We start from the raw sequence: 21934 nt of genomic DNA, 5'->3' as shown, positions 1-21934 counted from the left end.
TCTGCCTGGAGGTGAAATGGACCCAAAGGTGTTAGGCTAGAAACACTATTAGTAACCAAACATGGTCAAATCCCCTAATCACTGCAATATTTACATGTTATGACTGCTTCAACTTGATTATACATAGTTAAAAAGCATATGAGATTGAAAAAACAATCTCAGCCATCCACAATACTATCAATTAATTACCTTGGGTCAGGTTGGTCAAAACAAGGACATTTATTTTTACCACCATCTGCCCAATGAACATTTTCTCTTGTCTCCCTGGTTTTTCTGAATGTCATTGGCTTGATGTTGCTCTCGGTATACAATTTTCCTGACAAGGCTGTGGTCCTGTAAGGAGCCAGTGTAATAGTCTTAATCTTAATATCTATAAAGGGGAAGAGAAACAGAAATATTGACTCTTTCCAGAAAGTGCTGGGCCCAGTTTTCATGGACATTGACTTGTTCAAAGGCCTGACTTCTAACAGGCATTGAAAATGACTCCTGCTGTGTCTGACATTTATCTATGATGCCTGCCTGTGTGTGTGCGTCCATGTGTGTGTCTGTGTACAAGTGAAATTCTGTCGGAAATGTATCAGATTTGTGACCACTGTAAAAGCTTCCGACTGACAGGTACCATTCCTTTTCAGCTGGTCGGTTGGTTAATGTCTCTCTTAAATCCAGACAGAAATATTTACCACTATTAGGCTGATTCCCCTGAAATGCATATCTTTGGCGTTTGCAATTGCATAATTGATGTATATATGTCCTGACATTATTGGCTGAAATTGATTAGTTCAAGTTTCGAACACTTCACATTTGGTTTACCAGACAGAACACTGATCAGATTTTGTATAACAGTATATATATATATATATATATATATATATATATATATATATATATATATATATATATATATATATATATATATATATATATACACACACACGCACATACCAAACATATGAAAACAATTGTGTTGGTATTATAAACCAAGCACACTCAACAAAGTCAAAAACAAACTTGGTGACGTAACGACTTTGTGTTGGCAAATCATGGATCGCGCTGGGTGGGCATTGTCCAGCTGTAGATGAATTTTAGCAGGCTAACTGGAGAAAGACAGTAAAGGAAAAGGCATCTGTCAAAAAACAGACAGCATTAAAATTTTAAGGATCCTTGTCCATGCCCTTCCTTCATGGTTGGCTCTAGACCCGCTACCAAAGCCTTTCACCACAGTGGAGGCTGGCACACTTAAGCAAGTGAGAGTGAAGAGGTGTTTGATTGACACTACACCTGGTTCTGATTGGTGTTTACAAAATAAGTTATGCATATATATATATATATATATATATATATATATATATATATATATATATATATATATATATATATCTCCCCACCTATATATTTGAATAAGCTCACTTCAAAAAGTTTCACGCTGTCACCAACTCCACCCACTACCTGTCAATCAAGCACCCAACCAATTACGGCGCCCAACCAATCACGGCGCATCTGCCAGAAGGAATCACGCGAACAATATAGCATAAGGTATCTGCTATGTTAGGAGAAGAAATAACTACATGGACTTCCCAGTTAACATAATTTTAGTGTCACACTTCCAACAATTTTCATATTTTTGAGGAGAGAGTCCAAACAGCAGGAACGACACAGAAAACGGCAACAAATTCTGAGTGAAACTAGCTGGCTAGCATGAACAGTCTATCCAGCTATGGTTTCCATTTGGAATGGGAATCAATGTAGCATCCACAATGCTCTTCGGGGATCTGACAAAAACGCTCTTTAAGTAATTACATAAAGCTGTGTTCATGTAGTCAGCTAAAAGACCATCACTTCTCTAAAATTTCTTTTCCACTAGCTCTTTTGATAGGTGCCTTTTCCTTTAACATGAGCTCCTTTCCCAATCTCACAATTTTGTTAGCTTTCTTTCTACAGTTAGTCTGCTAAAATTAATCTATGGCTTCGCAATGCCCGCCCAGCGCAAACCATGATTTGCCAACACAGACATCAGCATGTTGATTTTTAACTACGTTGGGTGTGCTTGGTTTATAATACTAATACATTTGTATTCATATGTTTGGTATGAAGTCTGATATTATTGTTTTATCGTAGAATTTCCATGGGTTCCCGCTAGTATTCTATACAAGCATACACTGCAAGCATGTTCTGACATTGCCATGCACAGTATGACCAAATTCATTACAAATGAGTAAAGAGACAGAGGTAGCAGTCATACCTCAGCAAAACTGAGCTTAGAAGAACACAATGAAAGTTAGAACTCTGCAAGGGGCTCCATTTAAGTTAAACTTCATAATTTTTAAATAATGACGTGTATCTAAGGTACGAAAAAAGTGTTGAAACAAACTCTTCACATCAATTGGGTACAAGCAAATAAACTGTGAACTGAGTAAATTGACAGTAACATGGACATTGAGCACTTCAACCCACACAAAAAACACTACAACAAAAGGGCACATGACACAGCAATTTGAAACCGGCTGCTTATTTGGGCTTGGCGAAGGAAAAAGTCAGCATTTCACATTTTGTTTCTCTTCTTTGCAGTGGAACTAAAATGAAACCACCAAAAGTCAAGCTATCTTGCTTCCTGTAAACTCACACATGTAGATGTACATAGTTGAATATGGGGACGGAGACAGGGTAACATCACTGGCGTATTTGGCCAGCTGAACCTCATTATCAACAACCAGCAGCAGCTACATAAGAGCTTTAAAGGTTTTCTTTAAGTCACATTGCTTAAGCTGGGAGGCACCAGCTTTCAGCTACAAATACCTAGAAAATCCCTTCACCTACAGTTGTTCGTATTACATAACCTGTAAATGGCCTTTATGGTAATGCAATTTCTTCTTGTTTATAACCACCCTTCTTCCAGACAGACTAATAGGGTTTGATGTACCACACCAGTATGCATGTTAGAGTGTTACTCTGAGGTAGACCCAAGAAAGGAAGGACTTTTAAATGACTCCATAGCTACTTTCCATTGAAATCTGCCCATCGGCCATGACAGGATAGGATTTTTGAAGGGATTGAGCCTTTAACCCAGCCTTGGTTTGATGTTTTTGACAGACTGCCTCTCCCCGTCAGGTGCTTGGCTTGAACTCGGCCACTCAGCATGGTGGAGTGGGTTTGATTGTGTGTGTATGTGTGTGTGTCTGACGGAGGATCACACAGGGTTAGGTTGCAGGCAGAGAGCCTGGCTTACTGTCTTCCGAGTGCTGTGTGTGGCTTGGAAATGTGGCCACAGCTGGAACAAAGCCATTTCACGACACAAGGAGCCTGGTAAAGGGTATTATGCAGAGCGGTATACGGGATTTTCATTGTGAGTGTGTGTGTGTTTTGGTCTATCTCCCCATTGCAGAGCCAGTGCAGGTCTTGGTGGGGAATTCCACCCTGTACACATGACTGACAGATTCCAATCCATCCTTGAAAGACAAAGCCAATTCAAAGCAGTTGTTGTCAGTGTGTGAGCATGTGTGTGTGTGTGTGTGTATGCATGCATTGAGTTCCCCAAGAACAATATATTTTAAAATTCTACATACATACAGTGCACCCGTGTCACATTCAACAGATTAGGGTTAAAATATAAACATTCCTAGAAGAAGTGACTGTTTATGAAAAGATGCTGAAAATGAATTTTGACCAACCACAAAAAATCTTCATCATTATGCACAGCCTTGATTGAGCAGAATTAAACATTTTACCTATGTAAATTTGAGATGTTGAATACAATGCCAAGTTAAGTTATGTAATGCTTATTTTAATGCTGCATAGAATGCATTGTTACACTCCTATTTTGGAAATCTCTTTGGAACAATAGGGATAACAACCATGCCCTTTGTTTATACCACATTTGATACACAAAAATAATATTTCAATGAACATTTAAGACTTTAATATTGTGTCTGAAGTCTTTCATTTACTGCAAAAACTCTTCTATTTCAGTACCCTTTTAGTTTGACCTCCAATATTTGCGATTTGCTGCATGATAGTCACACAATACCTGACCTAACATTCTGTCCTGAAACTTCCACATGTTAATGGAAACTGCATTAACTTTTATTGATTTTGGATTACATATCAAGTTTTATTTATCAAAGTATTTATAATATATGACAAAATTTTGATTTGCCTGACTTTATGATCTCTCAGTTTTCTCTAAGCACAATGCCAGACACTGATTACAGAGATTAGAATTTTGGGATAAAAATACTGCATTATATGGAAGTGGACAAAGCATATTGGCTCATGGGCATGGCAAGGAAAAATGGGAAAAAATGCAGGAAACAGAGAAAGTCAGGAAGAAGACATGGATTTCTCTGAGGGCGCAGCAACATAATGCCTGTCAGTACATTTACGTGTGCTGATCTTTGTGTGTGTGTGTGTGTGTGTGTGTGTGTGTGTGTGTGTGTGTGTGTGTGTGTGTGTGTGTATGTCTGATCTGTGTGTCCAATCTACTAAAGTTTATGACACATATCCCTTTGAAAAGTGTCATCCTGTAAGGTTTAAACAATGTGATATCCAGCATCAATTTGAACCTGAAGAAAGAAATATACTAATACAATAAATCAACATGAACAATAAAAACACAAACAAAACAAAACATAAAACAAAAAAAACTTCACTGCTTAGAATGAATGACATGTTCACACACACACACACACACACACACACACACACACACACACACACACACACACACACACACACACACACACACACACACACACACACACACACACGCGCTCTCTCTCCGATTCATTAAAGCTTTAAAACTTAAGAAAAACAAATTCAGTGTCCGTTGCTATAGTAACAATTTTTCTTTCCTGATGGTGATAAAAGGAGCAAATTGCTGAGAAGGCAGGTGGTGCCTTAAGGGATAAAAGTGCGCATAGTGAAACATATATGAACAGCTGCTGTGGCCTATACAGCCACACTGTGTGTGCTTGTATCCATGGTTATATACTGAAGACCAATACGTATCATGTTAAAGGATGTTGACACCTGCAAATGAAACTACAATAATTATAATAACAACACTAATAATAATAATAATAATAATTATAATAATAATAATCATCTTTTATTTTCGGCTTTTCCCTTCAGGGGTCGCCACAGTGAATCAATTGCCTCCATCTAACCCTGTCTTCTGCATCCTCTTCTCTCACAGCAATAATCATAATATTAATAATAATAATAATGATAATATGCTCTGCAGTGCGCTGGCGTCGTGCTCAGAGTATCCCCGTATCTTGCTCATAAGTCCACTGGGAAAAAGTGGATAAGAAGATGAATGAATGAATGAATGAATGAATGAATGAATGAATGATAATAGATTTTTGGGCCACTTCTAAAAAGCAGGGACGATATTAGCTCAGAAGGTAATGTAACAATAAAAAACAGACCAATCAAGCCAAATTTAAAAAAAAAGAAAAAGAAAAAATATGCAAGTACACAGAACAAAAACAACAACATAAATACACAAAAAATGATAAAAAAAAGAAATTAGAAAGGAGGGAAAGTCTAAAGAACAGGCAACATATACAGAACAGAAATAATACTAAAATCCTTAAAAAAATAATTTAAAAGATTACATCACAACACAAACAAAAATCAATAAACCAAAAGGGATAAAAACTATGTTAACAGTGTTGGACAGAACAGCCCAGAAGACATTATCACCCTAGTGTGCTCTTACAGGTGATACAATGGAAATAGCTGGTTCACGTCACATTATCACAATCTAGTTTTTATTCATTTCATTTCAGAATTAATAAATAACTATTGAGACTACAAAACAATGATAGACAAGCAATAAAAAATGACAAATACAAGTCCAATAAATCTGAGACCAAGTTCACAATGTTACACAGAGATGTTAGGGTTTGAAATAGAAAAAAATGTCTGTTTTGCTCTAGAGGTTTATAAAAGAACATAATGAGCTGTGCACTTGCTCATGTAAGACGGTGTCCTTGCTTTGCATAGAAGCAGTTAAAATGTCTTTTATTAAGAGAAACTTTGGAAACAACTCTCCGTAGTGCCAACCAAAAGTCTCACCCCATTCAATGGGGTGAGATTCAGTGCAATAGTGTCATTTGGAATGACACCTGGGTACAGCAAGACTGGCAGAAGTAGGAACCTGACAGTTCAAGCAAAAAAGGATATTTTCTCTCCCTGCATTGGAAGTATTTGAAAATGTTTTCCTCCGAAAGTGCCGGTGCACTCAAGACTGTCAAACTTTCATGATGTGTGGAAAGGTGACTTCATGCAGTCGACGTTTCTTTAGAAAGTTTTTAATGAATTTAGGAATTATTTTCCTTTATTATAAAAGAAAAAAAATACCGCTTCCGTTCCAGATATCTGCACAAGTCAGTATGTAAGACAACAGGCTTTTAGAGGCTGGACATGGAAAATAGCTTTCAGCTATATGCTAAAGCTAACATAACGACATACTCATAATCACAATGGTAACGCTAAATTGTTAGCATGTGTGTTTTCCAAGCTCAGCCTTTTAGGACAATTCCTTAGCATTACTAATATTTTAAGATTAGCATTGCACACAAAGTATATCTGAGGCTGCTGGGGTATCATAAACCAAAGAATACTATATAGAATTCAGTTTTATAGTTTGAAAAATGATGCAGCTGTTTTAAGACAATGGATCACAAAAGCTGTGATAGTCACTGACAAATAAGAAATTTCAATTTTGACCAGCACATTAAATCATAAGAAAATCTCAAGAACAATGCCGCTACCATGGTTTTAAATAAAATGATGACCACAGTCTCTCTTAGCTCTGAGGAAAAGAAAGGGATGATGGCATATTTATGCGAAGTATACTGTATTTTTATTGTCATAAGGTTTGTTCTCTGTGGTAAGGTGCACCATTACAAAAGCAAGAATTTCATTCATGTAAGTACAAGAATGCACGCCAACAAATGAAGAGACAGATGACAGTGGCAAAAAATGAAAGTTAAACATGTTCTGGACAATTTATGCCATCTATAAACTGGCTGCAAATGGGAGAGATTACAGAGTACGAAGAGAAAGACAAAAGAGACAAAAAAAAAGACAAATAATGCAATGCGGATGCAGAGGAGATAAACAGTGAGGAGAATGGAGGTGAAGGAGTCAAAAAACAAGAAAATGCTTGCTAAGCCTAATCAATAGTAATTCTCCAAGTCTGTATGGAGGTTTATTTCTCCAGTCATTCTCTCCCCTCCACTCCAATATTCCCTTCTTTTTCTTCCAGGAGTTCCGATCTTCCTCTGCTCTACTTCTATCACCTATCTTGGTCATTTATTCAATGCTCAGTTTCCCGCCTTTCCTCTCAGCAACTTCACACTCTGTTTTCTGCTCTGCCCTCTGAACCTTTTCATGTTCTCTCATTTCAAATGTTTTCATTTTTCTCTTCCACCCACTTTCCTATTGCACTCCCATATTGAGAATTCTCCTAAGCCTGTGCTCCAAACACTATTAAAGTGGTTTGAAAATAGGCTTAACACTTGCTGTTGACCTGTTGAGATCTCTGGAAAAAAGGACACACTGCGGTTGTATGATGCCGCTTTAGGCATCAGCATGATGCAACAAGAAGGGAGGGGAAAAGCCAACACACTCAGCACACATTTTTTTTTTCTTCAATTTTGATTCTAAGTTGGACTGTCTAAAAGTTTAAGGTACAGTAAATATTGTTGAGATGACCCACTCAACAATATTCAGCATGTGCAATTAGATGCACTGTATGTGTTAACCACTACTATTCCCCTGAACTCATTAGCTTAATTAAAGTCTGTGGCGGGCTCTACATTGATCTGGGCCTGTTATGCTTCTCCTCCCCGTGAGCACTCACTCTTTTCTGTCTTCCTCTGCCCTCTCTTTTCCAGTCGCAACCTTCTGCAATATCTACCCCACTCTTCTTCTCTCTCCTGTTTCCTCTCTGTGCAAAATTAGATTCGGTACCACAGACACACTGGACACCGCTAATAACCCCAGAGTTACAATTCTTTCTTTATGACTGTTAGCGTTATGCTTTTCATTCTATTTCAATTTGGGGCTTAGGGGCACTAACAGTCAAATATGTTAGGTTTAAAGAAGCTAGTTTAATGAAGGACTGCTGATTTATTGAACTGAAAACCCAGAGGACATAGTGCATTTCTACGACACGCAGACGATTCCACAAGAGACTAGTAAGATCGCTTCAGGAAATTTTAAATTTTAGCACTGTTTTAGCTCATTGCACTGCGACAGACACGTTCATTGCTTTGATAAATGGTTGATGTAACTGTCCTCAATCCATTTTAGCAAAGTTAAAAATACTGCTACAATAATAAAATTCAATTACACAGTAAATCAGAACATAATTAACAGTCAAGGTAGATATAAAAGCATGCATTCTGCACAGGGCTAAAAAAAACTTATAATTCTTTATCAAACATTAGATGAATTTAAATCTCCATTGAACTGAAAAACAGTTGAGTTTACAGAGCCGCTGGTTTTGGATTGGTACTGACGTCAATAACACGCCTCAGTGAGGAAGATCAAAAAAAAATTACGCCTTAAATGCTTTGCCATCTCCCCTGATTGTGAGCAAGAGACCACAAATTCTCCTATCTCTTCTGTTACCTTGATGATCAATTTGTTGACACACTCATCCATCAACATGTCTGATAAATTCAAAGCAGAGGGAAAACGTCTCACAAAAGATATTCATCTTGTCCATCTGAGCAGGGAACATCTGTTTCTGTGAAGCAATCTGTAAAGGTAGGGGGCTGTCTTCAATGGTCGAAACTGAGGAGGCCAAAACAAAATCAATGGTGCTTCTTGTCTCATTGTTTGTTGAATGTAATGTTAATATTTGCAACTAAAAGGTACACTGTTTACGCACTGCTCAAAGGTACATTTGTTCCCCTGCTTCTAAAGATAAATGATCCTGTGTGACAAGATGGAGATGGAACCTAAAGAGCAGTGTAAACTCAGCAAAATCTTGAGAGAGAGAGAGAGAGAGAGAGAGAGAGAGAGAGAGAGAGAGAGAGAGAGAGAGAGAGAGAGAGAGAGAGAGAGAGAGAGAGAGAGAGAGAGAGAGAGAGAGAGAGAGAGAGAGAGAGAGAGAGAGAGAGAGAGAGAGAGAGAAAGGAATAAAGTGGTTGTTAAAGAAAAATTCTAGCTACCATCCCAAATCTCTCTCTCTCCTTTTCCCTTATCTCAGCAGGAGTCTGTTGAAAATGAAGGGTGGGGTTGTCAGAATCACAGCTAATGCTCATCCATCCAACCTGCTTAGTAAGGGGCATCACACACACACAGACACACACACACACACACACACACATACACACACACACACGGTCAAAAATAGAGAAATGCCAAACCACACGTACACACACACACCACATATGGACTCTCACACACTGCAAACTGTCTGTGCAGTGCAGCACACATACTGCTTTTGTCTGTTAGCAGTGTTTCATACTCTATTTGTGCGGTTCTCTTCATCACCATCCCTCTCTTCTACCGTACCAGCTCCATCTTTCCTCTTCTGACATCCTCTGGGCTCAGCCTACATGTTTTAAGGAATTTAATTTACCTTCTACTCATCGAAAAAAAAAGTTATTTGTCCGAGTTCATTTGACAATAATTTGGCTTTTCATTTTGTGTATGATTGTATGATGCAGATGAAAAGACAGCCACTAAAATCACTCATGTCAAACATAAATTCCTCAACGTTAAATTTTCCGATTTAAACTTTTATAAAATAAGTGAAAACTGCACTAAAAGGGAAAAGATATGTCTTTGAAACAATTCTGACAGTAATGCATTTTACATTAGAGAACAAAATAAAACCTCTTCATGGCAGAAAACAGAGACAGTACATGCACACTATAAAGTCCATTACAGCTAAAGGCACTTGAAAAACATTTCAAAGCACAAGCACACCAGGTTGTTTCTTTGTAATGTAGTGACTGTTGACATTTTACTCTGCACACAGAGAACACAAAAGTTCTATTAGAGTGATGAGAATATCAGTGGGAGTATCAGGATGATCTACTGTAGTGCAATACTTGATTTTTTTTTTTTTTTCAAGTCAAAATCTGTCATACTCTGCTGTTTGTGTTTTGGTATATTTGGCTCTTTAAGTTCTTGACTATGTTAAAGTCTATTGAACAGTTCTTTAGTTTATACTACAGTGTCAAACAAGTAATTAAGATCACAGTTGTCTTATTTCTTTTGCTGCTGCCTCCCTGACATTTGGCTAGGTTTGTGAGGTTAACATTTTGAACTGTCAGCAATTTATGCTCTGGAGAACATTTAAATGAACTCCTGATTCATCAAACAAGACATTCTGAGTTGGGTGTGACACGCATTCGTTGCAAACTGGTGTTCTGAACGTTCAACTGAAGACTAGTGGCACACTATGTGAAGGCTTTAAGAAGATTATTTTTATGACTCACCCAGCTGGGCAGGTCAATATCTTTTCTCTTTGCTCATCAAAATTCCACTTGCCCTGGCCAAAGCTTATTGACCAGGTCTGCCACTCCCCTTCTTCCACGTTCCAGCTCATCCCACTCTCCTTCATTTGCACTACATCAGTTCCATCCAACTTTTTTGTGACTCCTTTCATGAACTGTGTCTTCTCAGGCCATGTCTCTGTCTCTCAGCACATTAAAATCTCCACTCCCCCCCCCTCCTCTCATTCATGAGGGTGAAGGGTAAGTGAAGATCATTGGGGCCCAGTGGCGAGGCCCAGACGTGTGTGTGTGTGTGTGTGTGTGTGTGTGTGTGTGTGTGTGTGTGTGTGTGTGTGTAACTGAGTACATACTTGTGAGCGTCCCATCATTGCTCTACTCTAGCAGCCTCTCTGGCTGTTCCCTGAGCTACAAGCTACAGAATAAATACACTTTAAATCACTGCACACTTTTTGGATGATGTTGCTGATGTCTCAACACTGATGAAAGTAAAATCTGTTGTAATAACATGTCTGAAAAGAAGAAAATAAACTGAATAAATAAATAAAATAAAATAAATACACACAGTTTGCTCCCTGGCAGCATTTTTAAATGAGGTGTATGGGGAGTTTTCAAGACAAAGTCTGTGGCTAGTCTTGCTCACCACCTTTCTGTGTGAACCCAAACACAGACTGTTACCGCAGTTGAATATAATATGCCATCATTTTATGATGTGATACTAAAGAGAATCTTCAGGAACATACAGTTGAGTATATTTCTGGAGACCTTTCCGAGAGAGATGTGCAGGCTGAGTGGACAAAATGTCACGGCCCTCTGCTCGATACATGGCTGAATACAGGAAAAAAAAGGGCACTTTCATCCAAAATAGTTTGTTTGTGTACGAATACAAAGAGTTTTCTTTTCAGTTTCAAGGAATTTGAATGACCAATATGAACACCACATGCTGTTTCATTTTGATGTTTGAAGTTTGATGCAAAACACTGCTTTAGCCAATTGCCAGTAATTTGTTTACCAGAGTTCTACATCCACTCTTCTCAATATTTATTTAATAATCTGAATAATAATTATTTCTTTGAGCAATGTTTTGCTTTTAATTGAAAGGACGGATGATGACGGGAGAAAGAGTGAGAAAAATGTGGCAAAGGGCCATGATTGGGAATTCAACCCACGGCTTCCAAGGGCCTCATCAAGTAGTACCCCTCAACTTTATAAGAGGTCAGCAATTCTGCAGAAAGATAGCTGACTGTCGAAACTCATTCCCTGGTCATTTTACACAAATGGGTAATTGGAATTGTACTTCAGAACAAGTTTAGAATGGATCATATTTATCCTGCAATAATGTCTTTATTTTGATTTGATGTGGCAGCAAAAACAAGATATGAATAGAGTATTGACACTTTTAAGATGATATTACAAACTTTTTTACCAACCAGTTCATTTTTGCAACAATGTGTCTCATTTTCTGGTCCTGTGAATGCATGTTCAATATTAAGTCCCTTGTAATGTTTGGTCTTTGACAACCCCTGGGGTGAATACCTTGCTCTTGAATTATTAAACGCTCAATGATGTTGACTAACTTGCTGTTATGTCTGGCATGTGGTGCAAGGAATTTACTAGGTTTATAACTTACTAACTGTAAAAATATATAAACAAGACTGGAAAAAGTATTTCCCTACAGGGATTAATAAACTATAATTGTTCTTCTTCCAAAAACGTGTACCTTGTGTCTCTCTTAATGTCCATAACACATGCAGATGTCAACAGTACTGTGTGGCCTAAAAAAATAATGAAATGAGGTTTTTTTTATGAAATCTTTGACTAGTTATAACCATAATCATCATTATCCTTAATGAACTTTGTCAGAGAAGTTCATTAAAGATAATGTGGCTTTTTTTATTAGGACACTAGAAAACTCTAGAAATGTATGTATCTTAGACTTGATTGACAAGAAAAAAAAAAGGCTAAATGTAGAAAGTCACATCAGTATGCAAGAAACTGCAATTGAAAAAAGGGTCTTTAACATTATTTCCCACAACAGCCCCGCAAGTTAAGAAAGCTGTATCCCATACACTGAGCAACAATAAACATGAATACTTTACCTGTGCATATTTAATTCTATAAAATTTACATAAACAATAATAAAGTATGAAAAGAAACACTAAAGTCACACATCCTTACTATGCGAATGAGAATGAGATGCGTTCCTTAGCTGATGTATCCATCCACCAACTAGCAGTGCCTCATATCTCGAATTTTTGCTTTTATGTCAAACAAAAATATGGACAGAGTGACGGCTCGCATCTCAAAAACTTGAGCAGCTTATATCTCACGGTACTACTGTATAGAAATAGGAGAATAGTGGTCACAGAACTCCCTCACTTCTTAAAATATAGACAGAATGATATGAACTGACCACAGACACTTCAGAAACATAACACAGCAACTACAAGAACCTTATCAAGCGTATATCATCATTTCTATAAATAGTTTTGTAGTATTTTCTATAGATGACCTTTGTTCAGATTATTTTCAGGTATAGAGGCTATTTTCTAGCTGATTAAATAAAACAAAACAACTGAGAGAGTAAAATCAATAGGCGTCTTGTCACCTCACTATATATTTTCTCAACATCCTCAAAATAAACTGGTGTTCAGACCTGCAAAGGCGAGGTGTCATTGCCATGAGGTTAAGTTATTAATAACCCTGATGTAGAGATATAAAATCTCTCGCAGTGACATTTTCAGAAAAATTAATCTCACGTGGGCTATTCTGTCTTTAAACCAGGCCGTTTAGCATAAAATGTGAACACAATCACGAATAAAGAAAAATACTTACCAGAGGCATTTTTCACATCTCCATTGGAGTCCATTGTGGTGTACATGACATAAGGACCAGGCTGGTTCACACCAAAGGGCTGCAAATACAACAACGAGACAAAGATTTTGCAACTATATTTTTGCATCAGCTGTCTGTTAGTGACGGTGAAAGAGGATATGGATAAAGAGGCATGGAAAAATGGAAAATAGAAACACAGGAGTGCAGACGTGTTGTTTCCACAGTACCCTTGTCCAGTTTTTAGGTTGGTTTTCACTAGGTGACACTGCAGATGTCTGACCCAGCTCAGCTGAATCTGATTGTAACAGCTAATTGTTTGTGGGCCTTTATGGGTGGATGCAGAGTGGTTTCCTATGTCATCATTATGAAAGGATGACAACTAATGAGGAGATCTGTGGAGCCACCCTTCGCTGTACAGCCACTAATCACAATCCTGTTACAACACAAACGCAGCAAGAGAGACTTGGCCCTTCATGATGTGACATCGAGAAGTCAGGTGAGGGAGGAATAGAAATGAGGTCAAAAGAGAGAGAGAGAGAGAGAGAGAGAGAGAGAGAGAGAGAGAGAGAGAGAGAGAGAGAGAGAGAGAGAGAGAGAGAGAGAGGAGAGGGAGAGAGAGAGAGGGAGAGAGAGAGAGAGAGAGAGAGAGAGAGAGAGAGAGAGAGAGAGAGAGAGAGAGGGAGGGAGAGGGAGAGAGAGAGAGGGAGAGAGAGAGAGAAAGGGAGATGAGAAAGCCTCACAGGAGCAGATTAGTAGGCTCAAAGACAGAGGAAGAAAGGTGTGACTAAGAAGAAGAGGAGCAGGAGAGTGAAATGAAAAGACAGTGGGGGTGATGGATGGGACAGGAGAGGAATAGAAACAGTCAAAAGCTCCAGGCATCTACAGCATTCATCATACTTTTCAATAAGACGACAAGCGGGTGGAAGAGTAGACAGACAGGAAAGCACAACAATCCTCAAGCCAGCAGCCTCTTTTGGATGTCAAAGCTAATGTGTTTTGTAAGGAGCACTCCACTGGTGGGAGGTTGTGTCAGGAGTTATTCTTGGCCACTGTATTTCTATTAGACTTACACCCACACATACTGTATATTAGCTCTTTGGGATGAATAAAAGATAAAAGATTAACTGCTAGATGAACTGTTCATTTAGAAGTCAATTTGGTTCACATAATTAAAAATACACAGTATAGTTGCAGTACTCATGGTCATTTTTTTTCAATCTAATACCTTCTAATCTATTCTGACACAATGAACCACCTCTAGTTTGACTGCTGAACAAACCCCGATAGAAACCCCACTAGAAGCTCTGTGGTCTACTGTTCAGCGACATAACATTTGTCAGTTAGCATAATAGAGCGCAACTGTTCTCATCAGATGATTGGGTGAGTGTTAAGCCTCTGTACAAGATTCCTAAAAAATGTTTCTGGCTTGATTTTAATGAAATTTTTTGAGAAGTGATGGAGATCGAACCAATAGAGTGATCATTCTTCATAAAAATAATTTTCTTTTACTGTTATTTCAAAAGTAACCCCCCCCTAAAAAAAGGAAAAAACAAAAACAACACAAAAAACAAGTTGTTACCTTGACCTCATCCGGACAGTCATTGAAGCAGAGGCCACTGAGAACTGAGGATGAAAAAGATGTCAGAGAATTAGACACTTTCTTCTGCAGATGTTACATGCTCAATCCAATAACACACAACTCACACTGTGTCACCTGTAATGTTGCTGTTGTTGTGCCCAAAGGACCACTACATCTGTTTACACTTTATCTGTTTACACTGTATCTGTTAACAGAACATATCAACTGATTAAAAAAGAGCATAGAAAAATAAGCCTGTAGCTGATAGAAAAAAAAAATACAAAAGCAATAAAGAAAACTTATTTTGATAAAGCTTAAGTGAGCCAAACATGAATATTATTTTACTACAGTTTAATCATCCCTCCTGTTTGCTTGATGAATTTGGACTAGACCAGGTCATGAAGCAGGGTTATAAATAAAGTACAAGAAAATGAGTGACATAAAACACAAATGTCCAAACTATTAGCACCACGCATATATGTGTGTGCAGGGAGACCATTTAACAATTTGTGTGTACAAGCAGAGCGAGGACAAAATCCGCTGAATTGCTAATCAGTCATTAGAGAAGTGACTTTATTAGCATACTAATAAGGTCCTGGGTCTGGGGTGCCTTGATTTGCCTGATGGAGTCACGCTGAGGCCCAATACTCTGTTAATAAGGGCTGTACCAAGTGCTGTACAAAACAGCAGCCAAACTCAATGTGCCTATTCAAAGGAACATCACATTGCCCCCAGCTCAGCTATGCTGTATAGGCAGTGGGTAGACAAAGCCTTCATATTGTATTATTTATCACCAACTAACCTATAAAACTGTTGATTTATCGTATACGTAACCTCAATAATCCATCTAATCACAAATAAGCAGTGTAACTATGACAGTGGAAAAAAGGTTAAACTTTCCTTGAAATGGCTTTCTTATCACTCATGTGGACCAATTATAGGTGACATCTGATAGTGAATACAAATATCACTCCAGTATTCACAACAAATTGGAATGTTTCCGGTCACATGATATTTATTCATCTATTACAATTACAGTTATATAATTAACTTTTCTGTCCTTGGAGAAGAGGTGGCTTGTCCTAGCTGAGAGTGGGCAAGGCATCGGTTTCACAGTTGAAATGTTGGAAGTTTATTACAGGGCTGCAGACAGGAAAACAAATAACCCATCAATCATATAGAGTAACCAGTTGCTGTGTGAGACCAATAAGAGAAAGTTCACAGGTCCTCAGGTGAATTTGAACTAGGGACTTTGTCTCTGGGAAAGGTGCTATCTATCGCACCATGCTGCCGCTCTACTAATGAATAAGAAAACAAAGTCATTCGTGGTCCCTGCAGTATGAATCCCATGGATTCTGGTGATCTGGCACCGTTTGTGGCTGATAATATCAATAATGATTCTTTAAGCAGCCAGATGAAGGGTTTAAAATTCAGTCACCAACTTCTCTCACTACTACACTCACTTTAGATAAGTGTGTGTATTTAGCATCAGTTCAATTTTATGTTAAAATGAATGATACCACTGGATTTTATGCCAGTGTCATGTGCAAATGGGGAATGGTTCAGGGATTAAACCTCATTGCATTATTTTCTACATGTTTACCCATCTGATATCATTTTATATGAATAAACAAAAATATTTAATGGCTTTAGTTTAAAAAGCAATAGCGTACACTTGAAAAAGAAAAGTCCACAGGCTTATTCAGAGAATGTTTGAAGCAGTTCTCTGATTTAGCACTTGCCAAAGACAAACAAAATGTTCCTTGCCCCTGACTGACCACACTTAATACATCACATCCTTTAAAAACAGGTTTCAGTCAGAAATTTCATCAGGATAAAAAAATGATTTCATATTTCATCAAGGTCCTTGTTTTATTGCATATACCAGGGGTGTCAAACTCATTTTCACGAGGGCCACATCAGCATAATGACTGTCCTCCAAGGGCTGGATGTAACTTATAAATTTAACTAAATGTAGCTCAATGCAATGTAAAATAAATGTAACTACTTTTTAATGTTAAATAACACTGAATTTATTACTCAGTTGCCTCCATCTAACCTTGTCCTCTGCCTTCTTTTCACACCAACTACCTTCATGTCCTCTTTCACTACATCCATAAATCTCCTCTTGGGACTGCCAGGCCTCCTGCCTGGCAGTCCAAAACTCAGCATCCTTTTACCAATATATTCACTATCTCTGCTCTGGACATGTCCAAACCATCTCAGTCTGGCCTCTCTGACTTTATCTCCAAAACCTGTAACATGTGCTGTCCCTCTGATGTACACATTCGTGATTCTATCCATCCTAGTCACACCCAAAGATAACCTCAGCATTTTCATCTCTGCTACCTCCAGCTCTGTCTCCTGTCATTTCCTCAGTGACACTGTCTCTAGACCCAACAACATTGCTGGTCTCACTACAGTTTTGCACATCTTTCCTGTATATGTTTCTTCACCTCTTCTCCACACTCTCCATTGCTCTGAACTGTTGACCCTTAGTACTTAAAATCCTCCATCTTCCTGATCCCTTCTCCTTGTAACTTTACTTTTCCACTTGGGTCCCTCTCATTCACACACATGTACTCTGTCTTACTGCAGCTAACCTTCATTCCTCTACTTTCCAGTACAAACCTCCACCTCTCTAGCTTCTCCTCCACCTCTTCCCTGCTCTCACTACAGATCACAATGCCATCCGCAAACATCATAGTCCATGGACATTCCTGTCTAACCTCGTCTGCCAGCCTGTCCATCACCATAGCGAACAATGTGCCTTAAATATTGGGGCCAATACCAAGACAACCCTTTTCAAGGGTTGTCTTTTTGTACCCCAACACATCTTTTTGTACCCCAACACATCATTTTGTGTTTTCCATGTATTGATCTCACTGTGTACAGGGGCCAAGACCAAAAAGTACACAAAGACAACCCTTTTCAATGTGGCATCAATTTCAACATTCTGTGGCTATAAAAAGCTGGTATTGTAAGTAAGTCATTCATAGCTGTTCATCATTTGAACAGCCATAAACACACAATGTCACTTAACAGACGAGCAGCACCACCTGGTCATGGCGCGCCTTCGAGTCGGTGGCAGGCAGTCAGATGTTGCTCGTGAACTTGGTGTGTCTCAAAGTGTCATCAACAGACTTGTATCACCACACAGAACTACTGGCAGAGTTTGTGACAGACCCAGGAGTGGCGCTCAACAAGTGACAGATTGCACCTTGCACAGAAATGATGGTAGTCAGCATTGGTGAAGGCGAAGTGAGTGATAAGCCGAGGTCAACATGGTCCCCAAGGTTCGCTTTGGTGGAGGAGGTGCAACAGTCTGGGCAGGCATCACCAGCCAGCGCAAAACAGATTTGGTTACTGTAGATGGTTCAGTCACTGCAAGTTCTTACCTTACAGACATCATAGAACCCATCATCACCCCTCAATTTCACCAGCACACCCCAAACTTTCTGTTCATGGATGATAATGCTCCACCACATCGTGCCAGGATTGTCACAGCTCAAATTCAGGATGTTGGACTGCCTCATATGGTATGGCCAGCAATGTCCCCTGACCTGAACTCCATAGAGCACGTCTGGGACCAGCTGAAGCAGAGACTAGATGATCATACTCCATCCCCACGTGACCCGGGAGAACTGCGTGTAGCATTTGTGGATGGGTGGAACACATTGCCTCAGAACAACATCATGAGGCTAGTGAGGAGCATGAGACGTCGCTGTCATTGCGGCAAATGGAAACACCCGCTACTTACATTGTCAGTTTTTGTTATTTGGAGCTATCTTTGTTATTGTCTAAATTTTTGGTGTAATACATATTAAACTAATGAAGATGGTGTTTTTTGTCATTCATTATTAGTAATATCAAAGGAATTAACTTCTTTCATTAATATTTGGACCAAATAGGAAAAACACTCATGTAAATAACACACACACACACACACACACACACACACACACACACACACACACACACACACACACACTGCACAAAAAAAATAGAGGAACACTTCAATAATATATCAGATCTAAATGGGGGGAAATGATCTTGAATATCTTTCCTAATAATAAGTAGGTCATGTATTAATAACAAAATGATGCAGCATAATTTGATAGGAATGAAAATGATCCCTCTATAGTGGGGGGAAATCAAAGACACCCCAAAAATGAAAGTGAAAATGCAGCAGTCTGGTCTATTTTGCCAAAATGTCATTGGAGCAACTCAAAATTTTTCTTAGCAGTTGGTGTGGCCTCCACGTCCTTGTACGCATGCATGACAACGGATTGTGTCCCGGGGGATCTCCTCCCAGACCTGGACCAGATCACTGAGCTCTTGGACAGCGCCGGATGGACCTAAACATAATGTCCCAGAGGTATTCTATTGGGTTTAGGTCAGATGAACGTGGGGAACAGTCAATGATATCAATTCCTTCATCCTCCAAGAACTGCCTGCATACTCTAGCCATGTGATGTCAGGCATTGTCATGGACCAGGAGGAACCCAGGTCCCACTGCGCCAGCGTTGGTTCTGACAATGGGTCCAAGGATTTTATCCCGATACCTAGTAGCAGTCAGGTTGCAACTATCTAACCTGTAGAAGTCTGTGGTGCTTTCCAGGGCTATGCCTCCCCAGACCATCACTGGCCCACCACCACACCACCACAATGAATAAAGTCCTACTCTACTCTACTCTACTCTACTCACCGGTCATGCTGAATGATGTTGCAGGCAGCATAACATTCTCCACGGCATCTCCAGACCCTTTCATGTCTGTCGCATGTGGTCAGGTTGAACCTGTTCTCGCCGGTGAAAGCATAGGGTGCCAGTGGCATAGTTACCAATTCTGGTGGTTTATGGCAAATGCCAATCGAGCTCTATGGTGCTGGGCAGTGAGCATAGGGCCCACTACAGGACATCGGGCCCTCTGGCCACCCTCATGGAGCCTGTTTCTGATTGTTTGGTCAGAAACATTCATACCAATGGCCTGCTGGAGGTCCATTTGTAGGGCTCTGGCAGTGCTCATCCTGTTCCTCCTTGCACAAAGGAGGACATTGATCCTGCTGAGGGTTTAAGGACCTTCTACGGCCCTGTCCAGCTCTCCTGGAGTAACTACCTGTCTCCTGGAATTTCCTCCATGCTTTTGAGACTGTGTTGGGAGACACAGCAAACCTTCTTGCAGCGGCTCGCATTGATGTGCCATCCCGGAGGAGTTGGACTACCTGAGCAACCTCTGTAGCGTCCAGGTACTGCACCTTGTTATCAACAGAGATGTTAATCCAAGCCAAATGAAAAACTACAGCAGTAGAAAGTCAGTCAGTAGAAAATCATCCAAAATAGATGAGGAGGGGAAAAAAGTATCAGTGGCCTCAACCAGGAAACCATTCACCTAGGGTCCGCGGCCAATACCAACAACATGAGCTGTGCCTTCACTCTGCTGCGCCAAGTCTGCATTGGCCCATGCATCAAGACAGCCCTGGTGAAAGACTCTGATGGCAACATCAAAACAACTGAAGCAAACTGCCACGTGCGCTGGAAAGAGCACTTCAGCCTCCTTTTGCAGCACAGCTCCACCCCGGCTAATCCCACCATTCTCACAGCTGCAAAAATCAGTCTGCAGTACAGATCTGATCACACCCAAGGAAGTCAAAGCTGAACAGCTCCGAAAAAACGTAACAACAGGAAAGCTACCAGCATCTGAGCAGTAACGGCTGAGATGCTAAAAACCGGCGATGACAGTATTGTTGAGTGGCTCACCCACACCTTCAACCATGTGTGGGAGACAGAGATGCTTCCCAGCGACTGGACCAGAGGAGTCATCCTACCCTTCTGGAAACGTAAGGGTGACAGGCTAAGTCTGCAGCAACCACAGAGGCCTTACGCTTCTCTCCATCCCCGGCAAGCTCTTCACCAGGATCCTGCTCATTCGTGCTCTTCCAGCCATCAGAAGTCACACATCTCCACCGTTCGCCTGCTCATAGAAAAGGCCCCTGAATTCCGCAAAGATCGCCATCTATAAATGAGGTTCATTGATTTGAAGGCTGCCTTTGACACCCTTTGTAATGCCTCACTGTGGAGTATCCTAAAGACCCTTGGAGTACCACTTGAGATTGGTGCCCTGCTCAAACTGCTCTCCGAGTGGTTCCCCATCTCCAGTGGCGTTTGCCAGGGCTGCATGGCCGCTCCTGACCTTTTCAACGGCATCATTGACCATGTGATGTCCAGGGTCTGTCAGCAAGTCCCCGGGGTGTCCCTCAGCAACTACCACCTGACTGACCTTGAGTATGCTGACGACACCATCCTGCTCAGCACATCCTACAGCCAGCTGAGAGATGCCCTGGGCATATACAGAGAAGCAGAGAAGCTTAGCCTTAAAGTGAGCTGGACTAAAACCAAATTCATACATGCCAGTGACCCACCGGATCCACCTCTCCTGCATCTCGGTGATGACATCGTAGAGCCTGTCAAAAGCTTTGTGTATCTGGGGTCCCTAGTGACAGACAATGGGGAGCTTAAACCGGAGATTCTCCGCAGAAGAACTCTGGCAGCATCAGCTCTGCAGTCTCTCTGGAAGCCACTCTGGCGGCATCAGATCATCTCATGCAAGACAAAGCTCCACATTTACAATTCTACCGTACTTTCCATCCTGCTCTACGGCTCGAAAACTTGGCCGTTAAACAAGACCCTGGCTGCCAGTATAGATGGCTCTGATAGCAGGGATCTCAGAACCATCGAAAAACACAAGGTAGCCCCAGCTGGTTTCCAACAAAGTGCTTAGAGCCCACACGTACCAGCCCAGAGCATCTTGCCTGGCTGCGCAAGGTCACACCCGCTGGTTTGGTCATGTCCTCCGCCTTCCCCCTGATCACCCAACAAGAGCCATTCTCCAGTTTGACCCTAAGGCTACAGGCTGGAAAAGACCTTGAGGAAAGCCCCTCACCCAATGGCTCCATGTCATTGCGGGTGACTTCTGAGTCACCGGGGAGGATGTAGGGCAGCTGGCACAAGACCGCCAGCACTGGAAAAAACTGGCTCATCTGG

The 21934-nt window shown here is 40.3% G+C and overlaps 1 protein-coding gene across 1 annotated transcript in view; it reads right to left on the bottom strand.

Annotated features, from left to right (window-relative positions):
• The window catches only part of itfg1 (integrin alpha FG-GAP repeat containing 1), a 185739-nt gene that overhangs the window by 23412 nt on the left and 140393 nt on the right, over nt 1-21934 (bottom strand). Inside the window, exons 13-14 of the mRNA XM_068317549.1 lie at nt 14893-14936; nt 13314-13392 (exon numbers count right to left, since the gene is read on the bottom strand). Coding sequence (XP_068173650.1) covers nt 13314-13392; nt 14893-14936 — 123 coding nt within the window. The remainder of the gene's footprint in view (nt 1-13313; nt 13393-14892; nt 14937-21934) is intronic.

This window comes from Antennarius striatus, chromosome 1 (genome assembly GCF_040054535.1).
Source record: "Antennarius striatus isolate MH-2024 chromosome 1, ASM4005453v1, whole genome shotgun sequence".
NCBI lineage: Eukaryota > Metazoa > Chordata > Actinopteri > Lophiiformes > Antennariidae > Antennarius > Antennarius striatus.
Note: the sequence above shows the minus strand (reverse complement) of the source record. Positions and strands in the feature narration are given on the sequence as shown.